We start from the raw sequence: 12,287 nt of genomic DNA, 5'->3' as shown, positions 1-12,287 counted from the left end.
ACAGGCTTTGAGTATCAGGAGAAAACTGGGTGCTGTAGTTAATTCCCTCAATGTGGCACACTCCTAGCAACGTTCCGTGACCAAATGTCCTTCTTGTGTCTAGCAATTGTGATTCTTTCTGTCACTTCTGTGATTTACAGGATTGAAGACAACAACTCCAGGTCCAAGCCTTTCCCAAGCCTTACCAGCCAATGAAAATTTAATGCCAAAAGCCTCAGTGAATACTACAACATATGTAGCTGACACAGAATCAGAACAAGCAGATACATGGTAAAGCTTCATTGATAATGAACTATTGTTATTATTCTATCAATAAATTAATAGTATATTCAAGAAGTAAAGTCAATGCCTTATCAAGTTGTTTCTTGGGAGATGAAGTATTTGGAGTGTGGGATGCCAGGGAAAATAATATTTGGGGACAGGGTTTAGCAAACCTTATAAAGTACTGGAAAATAATATTTTTGGCTCTATGGGGTATTGACCTCCGTCACAGCTACTCAGCTCTGCCACTGTAGAATTAAAGCAGCCATAGACACATGTAAATGAGTGAGTGTGGCTATACTCCAGTAAAACTTAATTTACAGAAATAAGTGGTCAGCCATGTTTGTCCTACAGGTTGTAGTTTGTCAACTCCTGAAATAGATACTTTTGTGTTTTTTTATTCCTTGAAAATGTACATAGAAGACTACAAAGAATTACAGTTTCATTTGTGACTAGTGTTTTATGGTTCTCTACCTAAAGAGGGTTTTTTAAAATTGTTTATTTTTTTGGAAAGCAGGGGTAGCTCATAAGTATCCTATGGCATTTTTTTGCTTAAGACACTATTTTAAATCCATAATGAATTATTTATATTGAAAGATACTTATGGTAGCACTGTATTATACCATAACTAAATTTTCACTGTACCTATGGTTTGTATTGAAACTGTGTTTAACTTTTAAAAGAGAAACGATTACTTTTTTAAAAGTCAGTTGGATGACAACTCTGGGTTTTTTGTAAAATATGAATGGCAAAAAAACACACATTAGAATAGCAAAGATAATATATATTTAACCATACATTGTAGAGCTGTGTGTTTATGTGTAGGTTTAAAATATTTTTCTGTTAATCTAGAGTTCTGTTCTAGAGACTGCCTTTTGGTTGGAATGTCACCATTTCAGTTCACTGAAAGTGATTGAAATACCACATTATATTTACTAATGGAATTACTGCTTGTTCTTTTTCTGAATTTCTAGTTTTTATCATTTTTTTTACATGCAAGTAATTTAAAAATTTTAAACAAACCAAGAAACACTTAGGAATATGATGGTTTAATTTATAATAAGATACAGGGTTATTATTTCATGTGTGTTTGGCAGTTTTTTTATAGAGCAAGCCTGACAGTATGTGCTGTAGGGGATGGAGGAAAAGGATATCATCTATCTTCAAGGAGCTTTGATGTCAAAGGAGCTGCTTTCTTGAACAATATATTATAAAATATATTCAATAAACAGTTACTTCAAGACAACTATATTCTAAACCTGTATTATATTAGTGCTACTTAAAGGACTTTGATTCTGGATAAAAATTGCTGTAAATTTGATTGTTTACCATACATTCTTTTCTTTTGCTGCAGTATGGATTTAAGTGAAAGACCAAAAGAAATAAAAATATTTGGAATGGAACCAAAATGTCGAATACTTTCACAAGAAACGTCCACTGTGAAGAAACCTCACAAAATAAGCTCTAATAATAATATAGTGTCAAATACTCTGGTTAAGATGAAAATCCCAAACTATCAGCTTTCACCGACTAAAGTCCCACATGTAAATAAAAGTAGAGGATGGCCTTCTCAGCATCAGCAAACCAACTCCATCAAAGACTATTTTCAGCCGCTTACCTCTCCCAAAAAAAGGTATAATTTTTAATAATTGTGCTTTGTGCCTCTAAAAATATTCATACTTGTTTTATGATTGTAGAATGGTACTAAGTTCATATTCTGTATAAGTATGCTTCTGTAGAAAGCTGTGGCCCTTTGAGCTTATTCCCTCTCAGAAATGTCCACATTGCCTTCTTACCTAAGTTCATTTCTGCTGCTGTTGTTCAGCTGCTCAGTGGTGTCCAACTCTTTGCAACCCCATGGACTGCAGCATGCCAGGCTTCCCTATCCTTCACCATCTCCTGGAGTTTGCTCAAACTCATGTCCATTGAGTCAGCGATGCCATCCAACCATCTCATCCTCTGTCATCCCCTTCTCCTCCTGCCTTCAGTCTTTCCCAGCATAATGGTCTTTACTAATGAGTTGGCTCTTTGCATCAGGTGGCCAAAGTATTAGAGCTTCAGCTTCAGCATCAGTCCTTCTAATGAATATTCAGGATTGATTTCCTTTACAACTGACAGGTTGATCTCCTTGCAGTCCAAGGGATTCTCAAGAGTCACTTAAGTTCATTGGATAGATTTTTCTCTCATTTTTTTCCTTCTGTTTCATTTGCTGAAAAGCTTTCCCATACCTGAGTTTTTTTTACCTACCTGTTTCCATTGGTTAGGTCTCATTTCCTCTAGGACCATGCTTTATCATTTATTCTTAATTGTTAGCACCTTTAGTATCTTCTAGGTCCTTTTCTTCTGTATTCTTCTGTATTCAAAACTAAAAAAGACTCTATCTCATTTTCAGTTTTTAAAACCTTCCCTTGACTTGATTTCTTCCTGAGCTACTGCTCTTTATCTTTTAAATTCACTGTTAAACTTATAAGAGGACATTATTATTCCCATTTCTGTATGAAATATTTCTTAACTAACAGTATCATCATGACCTGACATCCTTGAGAGTAATCACTGACACACTTCACACCTCTAGTGGCCTTTTGGTAACACTCAGCTCTTCAACCTTTGTTCTCCTTGTGATTTCTTCTTGTTTTTTTGTGGTAGTGTCCCAGTTTTCCTTTTTTCTTTTTTTTGCCTCTCTGACTTTGCTCCCATTGAGGGCTTCTTTTCTTCCTACTACATGTATTTCATTTCAGGTTATAAATGGTCAGTATATTTGGTGCTGACTTAGTAGTATATCACTCCTACTTTCCACAGAAATCTGCTTTTCCCCTAATCACCGGTGTAAAACTTTTCACCCCTGTCATTGCGCTGTATATGAAATTTTGTTAGCGTTTACTGCGTCAACATCTTTGACCCTTTCTGCTCTGCCTCCCCGAAACAGTAGTGCTGATTCTTATTTTAATTGTCTTATAAATATCTCTCTTTCCATCTGTTTGTGTTGCTATCTTTCTAATTCAAACTCTGATTATTTGAATTACTACAGAAACCTCTTGGTTGGTTTATCCAGACCTCGACATTAGTTTAGATTCATAAGGTGTCACTCTTAACTATTCCAGTTCAACATGCGTATTATAAACTGGAGAGCAGAGACCCAGTTTGTGTGTCCTCTGTGGGCCTCAGTATCATTTAAAAGAGCTAAGTATTCAGCACTTACTGAGTGAATGATACAGTATTATATAGAATATACATAGTCATATATTCACATATATAGTCTTAGACTATATTCTGGATTTAGCCACTTCAACTTGAATCTGGCTCTCATGAACTGAACAGGTTTTAGTCCCAAGGTAATTTTTCCTTGCTCACAAGTTCCCTACATTACAAAGTAAGCTGTTTTTTTTCTGACAAGTTTTTTGTATTTTATATTCTTCTACCTTTTCCTCACACTGATTCATCAACTATTGCAACTTTTAAAAAAGAAGATAAATATCTCTCTATTATTTAAGCTATGGGATTGATCAGTCCTATCAAAACAGTCAAGTGTATATGAATTATGTACTATTTTCAGATATCTACTTTTTTTATTTCTGGAGAGATTGTTAATCATTAAAACTAGGAATATTGTCAATTAAATGAAGAAGGGGGTGAATATTGCCAAACTAAAATATTACTTAGCTGTGTTCATTTTCTGTTTTTCTTTTCTTCTCTCCTTTTTTGAACCCAAGGGAAAGGGATGAAGAAAATCAAGAAATGTCTTTATCCAAATCAGCAAGAATGGAAATGTCTTGTTCTCTTTTAGAACAAACACAACCAACTACATCCTTGATAAGGAAAAATAAGGATGAGCACCTATCTCAGAATGTGCTTGTGGAAGAAAACCCAGATAATTCATATGCAGATACCAATGTAAAACCCACTGTGAAAAATTATGCCAATAAGTCTCTTTTTACAGAAAAACTAAAATCAAAAAAAAGAAAAGAAATTGATGATTTAGCCATAGAAGACGAAGTATTGGAACAGTTATTCAAGGATACAGAACTAGAGTTAGAAAGCGAAGTGAAAGTTCAAAAACAAGAGGAAGATATCAATGTTAGAAAAAGGCTACGATTGGATAAAGAAACAAATGTCACGTTTAATGATGAAACAATACCAGAAAGTAACAAAATATCTGTAAGTAACATTATTTATTGAGAAGTATTGCAAATAGGAACTTAGAATATTAAAAAGTACTTTAGATATTTGTATTGACAGTATGAGCAGTACTCCTGTTTATTTGGGGGAAAAAATTAGAATCTTTTACACCCCATATTAAGTATAAGAGTTTGTTGGTTGATAAAGCAAATGTTAAAAATACAATGGTTCTTTGACTATTTATAATAGATGACAACAACTAAAATTGTTATTCATGATTGTTTTAATAGATTTCCAGGCTGTACTGTTTTATTACATCAGACATTTGGCCATGATGTTAAGTATAGGAGGTGCTTTAATAGAGTAAACAGGCACTGAAAGATGAAGAAAGTTAGCAAAACAAAGTATCTACTTAAATAAATTTTTAAGATAGAGCATGTGTAACATCATTAGAGATTTTTAATTTTCACTTTTATCTTTAATGTTCTATCCTCTTTTCATGAATATTGATAATTTGTTTTACTAACTTTGTTCTAAGACAACAAAGATTATTTTTTAGATTATTTCATATTTTATGCATTATTAAGCAGCCTACTATTTGTAGGTTAGTTACCACATTAGGTGAGAGCACAGATGCAACAATGTGATAAGCGTTTGTTGAGAATCTGAAGATTCCCGGGTAGTGCAGTGGTAAAGAATCTGCCTGCCAAATGCAGGAGGTGCGGATTCAATCCCTGGGTCGGGAACATCCTCTAGAGTAGGAAATGACAACCTACTCCAGTATTTTTGCCTGGAAAGTCCCATGGACAGAGGAGCCTGGTGGGCTACAGTTCATGGGGTTATAGAGTCAGACACAATTGAGTGAGGATGAGAACTTAGTGTGTATCAAGCACTGTATAAATCTATAACTGTTATTGAAGAATCAGAACATACATCCTGTTTAGCCTATACCCTGGAGAAGGGAATGGCCACCCATTCCAGTATTCTGGCCTGGAGAATTCCGTGGACTGTATAGTACATGGGGTCACAAAGAGTTGGGCACAACTGAGCGACTTTCACTTCACTTAGCCTATACACTGGTATCTTCATATGAAGGAAAAAGTGCTCATTGTTCATTATTTCCTATGAGTGAATACTTAATGCCCTGTTTGGACCAGTGCATCAGAATCACCTGGTGAGCTTTTAAAAATAGGGATTCCCAGACCAAAGGCCCAGAGATCCTGATTCAGCATGTCCAGTTTTCTTTCCAGAAAAAATTCCTGCATTGTGTTAAGAATTCCTTTGCTGTCTTTAAAAATTCTAAGATCAGTGGCTTAAATAAGATAGGGTTTTTTTTTTTTTTTTCCTGTAGAAGATGTCCAGAGGTACGTAACCAAAGCTGCTTGGTAGTTGCTGGTATTAATTTCCTAGGTGTCTGTCTTTCTGCTCCATGAGATGGCACCTCTGGCTATCAGGTCATCTTGCCTGGGAGGAGGAAGAAGGTGGAAAGGAAACAGGGTAAAGGGCTTTCTGCTTGAGTCCATTCTAAGGAGCTTTCTCAGAAGCCCCACTTGACGACTTTGGTTGTTGGCCAGGATTTAGTTATGGTCTTTGCCAACCCCAGCCCTAACCCTCAATCTCCAAGAGGGTCTGGGAAATGCTTTAAACTTAGTACCTCACTTAGGACAACACTGTCCCTTAATTAATACAAAAGTTATATTAATAAGGGAGAAAGAGAATGGATACTGAGATATCTGTTAGCAAGATTGAGAACTTCCGAGACAGACAAGTCTATTATCAAAGTTTTAAGATTAGTTGTCACATTACAGAAAAGATTAATTGAACCAAGAGGTTTATATATCCTATAAGTCACTTCTGTAGCAATTTCCATTGTAGTGGAGAATTAGATAAGTTGATTTAATATGGCATTTGATGAAATCCAAGGGATGATGTCCTAAATTTAATAAATTTATATCCCTTTATAAAGATGTTTATTAGATATATTTATTCTACTTTCACTCTGAGTTTTCATTGTCACTTCAGCTCCAGACTATACAAGAATCTGTGTTCAGGCTTGTACTTAATACTATAGTCTTTAGAAAGTCAGGCTCTTTTACATTACTTTGGCCACGCCTTTGGGAATGCCTTTGCCTTGTGGGATCCTATCCTCCTATATTTATTTCTAATTTTTCCTGATTTTTTTTTCTAGTCTTCTTGTCCTTTTACATAGTTTATGTCTTTTTTAATGGCTTTTTTTTTTTCTTTTTCTTAAATTATTTTGCAGATGGGTCCACCACTTGGCAGTACCACAGCTCTAACAGAGTTGTAGTTTTAGTCACAGAATACTTTGGTCAATCCTGTCTGCAAATTAATTCCTATGACCTGCTTTGACCACACATTCTCCCAGGGCTAATGTCACCCAAGGAACTGGGCATTAGGGCCCAGAGTGGGAGAGACAAGAAGTGAGCACCATATACCCTCCAGTGGTATGAGAAACACTTTTAAAGTTTTTTTAACAGTTTTTTGTGGACCTGGAAAGACCTCTCATTTAATGCCAAGGTTTATATGCTGTATAATGATACCAGGGAATGTAATGACTTTATTTTGCTCTATGATTCTGCAGCATAATTTCCTTTGTCTTTTTTTTTTTTTAAAAAGAATTCATGACATTCTGAATAAAAACAAGGCACAACGTAAATACGTTGTAGCATACTTTTGGAAAGTGAGTAGCAACTTGATTGTGACATGCTTCTGGAAATACTAAAGTTAAATCACTATATTTATACTTTTTTAGTAAGAACCTTGTTAACAAAAGTATTTTTGCTTTCAATATAAGATAATTGTTTAAAACTTTTTTGAAAAAGGAAATCCAGATGAGAATACTGGAATGGGTGGCCATTTTTTTCTCCAGGGGATCTTCCCAACCCAGGAGTTGAACCTGCGGCTCCTGCCACGTCTCCTGCATTGCAGGCAGGTTCTTCACCACCGAGCCACCAGGGAAGCTCAAGACGGCAAAATTATGATACTTCTCTCTGGCATTGGCTTCCTTAGCTGTATATCAGAAGGACGTTTTCTAAAATACATTGATATTAGAACGATCATTTTTCTGCTTGGGAATTAAATATGGATTCTAGCATGTCTGTAAGATTTCCTATAAGCTAAAATAGAAAGCTATTGGCTGGATACCCCTGTTAGGAGTCTATCCTTATGTGAATGACAGCTGTGCCAGAGACTTGGCTTTCCTTTCAATCCCCATCTTCATAAAATGCCCACATGACTCCACATCCTTGTTAACCTTCCTCCTAACAGCACCCACTGTCTACAGAAGTCTCTTCTTCACCTCTTTTCTACGCTTCTATTTTGAATTAAGGTTTCCTCTTCTGTTAAATAACTATGTGCTTAGTCACTCAATCGTGTCTGACTCTTTGTGACACCATGGTCTGTAGCCCACAAGGCTCCTCTGTCCATGGGGATTCTCCAGGCAAGAATACTGGAGTAGATTGCCATGCCCTCCTCCTCCAGGGGACCTTCCCAACCCGGGGATCAAACCTAGGTCTCCCACATTGCAGGCAGATTCTTTACTGTTTGAGCCACCAGGGAAGCCTGTAGCATCCGTGAAAGCCCGGCAGTTACACCTGTCGTTTACTGGATACTGTCATATTGTCTACAGCAACGTACACTGAGGTAGTACTATACACACTGGACAAATTTGGAGACTGACGTAGGAGTTACGTAACTTGCCAAGCTGACTTATCTAGGTTTTGACAACTGGGACAGAAATCCTTGGTTCACCCTATTTTGGCTGTTCCCTTTGTCAGCTTTCTCAGAATGTCATTCATTCTAGACACTGGGCGTGCTAACATGAAAGGCAGTCTGAGAGGATAAGTTTGATAGAACTTTAGGAGGTAGAGTCTCTAGGACGTGGTGATTGACTTAATAAGAGAAATGAGGAGAGAGGAAAAAGTATTGGAAAATTCCCAAGCTTACAGTCCAAGGCTCTGGGTATGGTTTTATAGTGTGATTCTATGAGATAGGAAATAAAAACTTGCTCAAGGGGATGAGCAAGTTTGAGGGAGTTGGACAGAATGGGGAAAAAAGGTAGGGGGTTAAAATGTGATTGTGACAACAATTTATAGTGGGTGATGTATGTGAAAATACTCAATAAAGGGTATGCGGTAGCCTTGGCATAGACATTTTTAATCTTTCTACTGATAAATAACACTAATTTCTTTAGTCTCTAAGCAAGCTCAGAGTACATTTTGCTTTTTCTTTCCAACTTATTATTAACATTTTTCTGCATTTTTATTACTGAATCATTGAAAATTTGATGTAAAATGATATGCCCCCCTGTTGTATCCAAAGGGATTGTAGTTTTTATTGAAAGTATTAGAAAGCTATCTGTGTAATGTACTTTTATCTAGTACGTGAGCTGGATATATGAATATGAAGGATAGTATGATTTTATGCAAGGCAGTCTCCATTTTTTTTATGGATAAATACCTTGGACAATTAAAATAACTCTTCCTGGATTAAGGATATTTAACATTCAATTATAAATAAATTTAGATAGATGTCCTTAAAAATTTGTTTTTATTTTTGACTATAAAAGTAATACACAATCATGTAGATATATGAAAAATAAAAATATAACAATTTGTTGATAATCCTATCTTCTGTAGATAGCCAGTTAATATTTTGGCATTTTCTTTTTTAAATCTTATTTTTCAAATTGGACTCAAATGTTAATGCAATTTTATAGCCATTGTAATTCCTTTATATTATGATCATTTCTCATATTATACTCTTTATATAACTTGTATGAACTTAGATTGCTTCCAGTTCTTTACTTTTATAACTCATCCTACAGTCTTTTTCTAAATATATTTCTATTCTCATCTCATAGTTTCTCTAGGAAAGATACTTGAAAGTCATAGATCAAGAACATGAATAATCTCTAAGGTTTTCAGAAAGGTTCCATCTTGTAACTCTTATGAACAGTATTTTTTATTTCTTTAGCAAGAAAATGAAATTGAGAAGAAGTGTGAGCTCAAGAAAGAATCACTCTGGTCAACTAAAGAACTATCTGTGAGGAATTTTTTAATTTTATAAAGATTTGACTTATATTGACTGTCATTTCATGGATTTTTTTACGAGTCTTCATTCTTAGGATTAAAACTGATTCTGTTTCTATAATTTTGGTCTATTTCATAATTATACTTCCTCTGCAAATGGACAGATCATATTATAAACATGGTATAGCAAAAAGAATGTGGAGAAAGCCTGAGTGTAATTCTCTGCCCTCTACTCCATAGATATGAGACTTTTAATAGGTCATTTTCACATTTACGAACTTCAAGTCCTTTGTTTATAAAAACACTTGATATTTCTACAATAGCGTTGTTGTTTATATAAAATAGAGTAATGGATATGAAATATTTGTAAACTCTAGAACAAACTACAAAAATATTAGGCTATTTTTATTTTATTAGAGTTACTGATTACATTCTGTCACTGTCACATGAACCTTTTCTTTTGATTTTTCTGTTTTTTCATCTCTCCCTTACTGTCTTTATCTTAGTCCTGTTAGCAGCTTGCAAATGGATATATAGTAAAGCAGTTTAAAAAACAAAGATGGTGCAGCTGTAAGAATGTGGATATGTAGGTACTTAGTTAATAGTAAATGACATAAAGAATCTGTTTCAGCAACAGAAAGGAACCTTCACACTGATTAAATAACTGTTAATCTGGAATTTTAAAAGTGGCTTTCAGTTAGTGAGGTGGTGTGCCCAGAATTAGTGGTTGAGTTTTTTGAGGTGTCCAAACTAATAAAAAACATACATTATTGAAAATCAAGAAAACTTAAGTATAGTATAGATAACTTGTAGAATGGATTATATAATAATTTCAGTGTATGGTTTTAATGAAAAGAAGCAAACTGTTTCTTGCCAAGAAAATATATACAAGAAGATAAATTGTTTATTGGGATGATTTTTATTAGAAGATGCTATTAAATTTCAAATAATTTATGGCTTTTTAGTCTTTTGTTATACATGAGTATGTTATAAATGTTTCTGAGGTTAGAGTCAGAAATACTACTTGAGTAATTTTCTGGATTTGAAATAGATAAGATTTGATTTCAAGTACAAAGTTCAGATGTCAGAAATAAACCTTTTTTTTATTTTACTGTTTTTTCAGATATTTGAACTTTTTTATAGAGGTTCTTTAAGTGACAAGTAATTTTCCTTTTCCTTCTTATTTTATCCATCTTAACACTGTTTAAGAACAATGGTGAACTTCAGGATGGTGATGAGATGCTTCCGAAGAAAGTGTTACTGACTGAATTTCGATCACTGGTGGTTTGTAACTCCACTTCCAGAAATGCATCCGATGTGAATAATGATTATGGTGAACTAAAGAATTTCAAGAAATTCAAAAAGGTATGTATTCCTTTAAAATGCAACAAGAATGCAGTGTTTGAAATGTTTTTAGAAATATACTAAATAGTAATAAAAGCGGTTTATGTTGAAAACTGATGCTATTTCTTCTGCTTAAAACAGTTAAAAGTTACTCTAGTAAGTACGTACCCTGACACTTAATATATAAAACTTTATTAAGGTTGAATTCTTTAAAGGATGCTATTTACCCATTTTTTTTCTACCTTACACAGCAGGCTTTTGGCTAGGGTCCTGCTAGTTCTTTTTCTTTCTTGTTTTGGTCTTCTTTTGGTTGCTCAATGCAGCTTACAGGATCTTAGTATCCAACTAGAATCAAACCTGTGTCCTCAGCAATGAAAGCATGGAGTGCTGAAAAAATATTTCTCATCCTATCTGTATTCTTTTTGTTTCTATTCTAGGGTGTTTGTTTCTTGCTCCATACTACTATTGACCTGCTAGGTTTTGCTTGTGCATTTGATCAGAATATAGTAATTTTTTCAAGAGTGATTTCTGTGAAAGATTGCTTTTCTCTAGAACATGATCTATATGATTTTTGCTGTGACTACAGGGTGTTGTAGCTTTTTCCTCTGGAATGTGAGCTACTATTAACATTAGTTTTCTGCCTATGACTTTAGAGCCATTTAGAGTATTAAAATATTATTAAAATGTTCTGAACGCCATTTAACAGGAAGAATCTCTTCTTAGAGTGGACAATGGGAAATACCTCCCGCTTATTTTCCACCCCCATGAGTAGCACAGGGGCATTCGCATTCAATATCATATTACACAATCTCATTAAATTAAAATGCAAATACATACTAAATTTTTAAAGTAATGACGTTAACCACATAAAAAGTAATATAATATTCACTGCTGGCACAGGAGTGGTGAAGTATAAAGTAGTACAAACTTCTGGAAAATAGTTTGGAAAAATTTTAAACCCTTAAAAATACTAATATCCTTGGCCAAGGAAATTTTTTGAGACTAAAAGAAATTAAATTTTTATACTAAAAGAAGTTTAACAGGATTGCCTCTAATGAAAGGATTTGTCTGAATTTTTGTGTATATACTCAAATCAATAAAATGACTCAGTTTCCTCCCTCTTTCACTCATTTTCATTTATGGGATATAAATATGTTTAGTACTTATATGTTATTTACAGTCTTTGTGTTTCTAAGTTTGTTTGTTTTTTTTTAAATATGATTGTATTAATTTTTTAGTGCCTTTAACAAGGTTTACTGTTTTACAGGTCACATTTCCTGGAGCAGGAAAACTTCCACACATCATTGGAGGATCAGATCTAATAGCTCATCATGCTCGAAAGAATACAGAATTAGAAGAGTGGTTGAGGCAGGAAATGGAGGTTAGTAGGAACCCAGACCCAGTAACTTGTTTGATTGTTTGATCCCTGGTGATTTCCTTAGAGCAAATTCTTCTTAAAAACCAAACTTAAGATAGTGACCTAAGGTTATTCATTCAGAAAAATTCCTGAGTTAC

General features: G+C 34.4%; 1 protein-coding gene across 4 annotated transcripts in view; it reads left to right on the top strand.

The window, feature by feature from the left end:
• The window catches only part of NBN (nibrin), a 56,919-nt gene that overhangs the window by 37,408 nt on the left and 7,224 nt on the right, over nucleotides 1–12,287 (top strand). For 2 of the 4 annotated variants that reach the window (XM_006056575.4, XM_006056578.4), the window contains exons 9-14: nucleotides 141–270; nucleotides 1,616–1,894; nucleotides 3,972–4,416; nucleotides 9,373–9,441; nucleotides 10,638–10,793; nucleotides 12,040–12,153. In XM_006056575.4, the coding sequence (XP_006056637.4) occupies nucleotides 141–270; nucleotides 1,616–1,894; nucleotides 3,972–4,416; nucleotides 9,373–9,441; nucleotides 10,638–10,793; nucleotides 12,040–12,153 (1,193 nt within the window). Of the gene's footprint in view, nucleotides 1–140; nucleotides 271–1,615; nucleotides 1,895–3,971; nucleotides 4,417–6,640; nucleotides 6,964–9,372; nucleotides 9,442–10,637; nucleotides 10,794–12,039; nucleotides 12,154–12,287 lie in introns of those variants that run through there. The other 2 variants (XM_006056577.4, XM_025265006.3) reach the window with 2 other exon arrangements.

Source organism: Bubalus bubalis, chromosome 15 (genome assembly GCF_019923935.1).
Source record: "Bubalus bubalis isolate 160015118507 breed Murrah chromosome 15, NDDB_SH_1, whole genome shotgun sequence".
Classification (NCBI taxonomy): Eukaryota; Metazoa; Chordata; class Mammalia; order Artiodactyla; family Bovidae; genus Bubalus; species Bubalus bubalis.
This window is presented reverse-complemented; position numbering and strand designations above follow the sequence as displayed.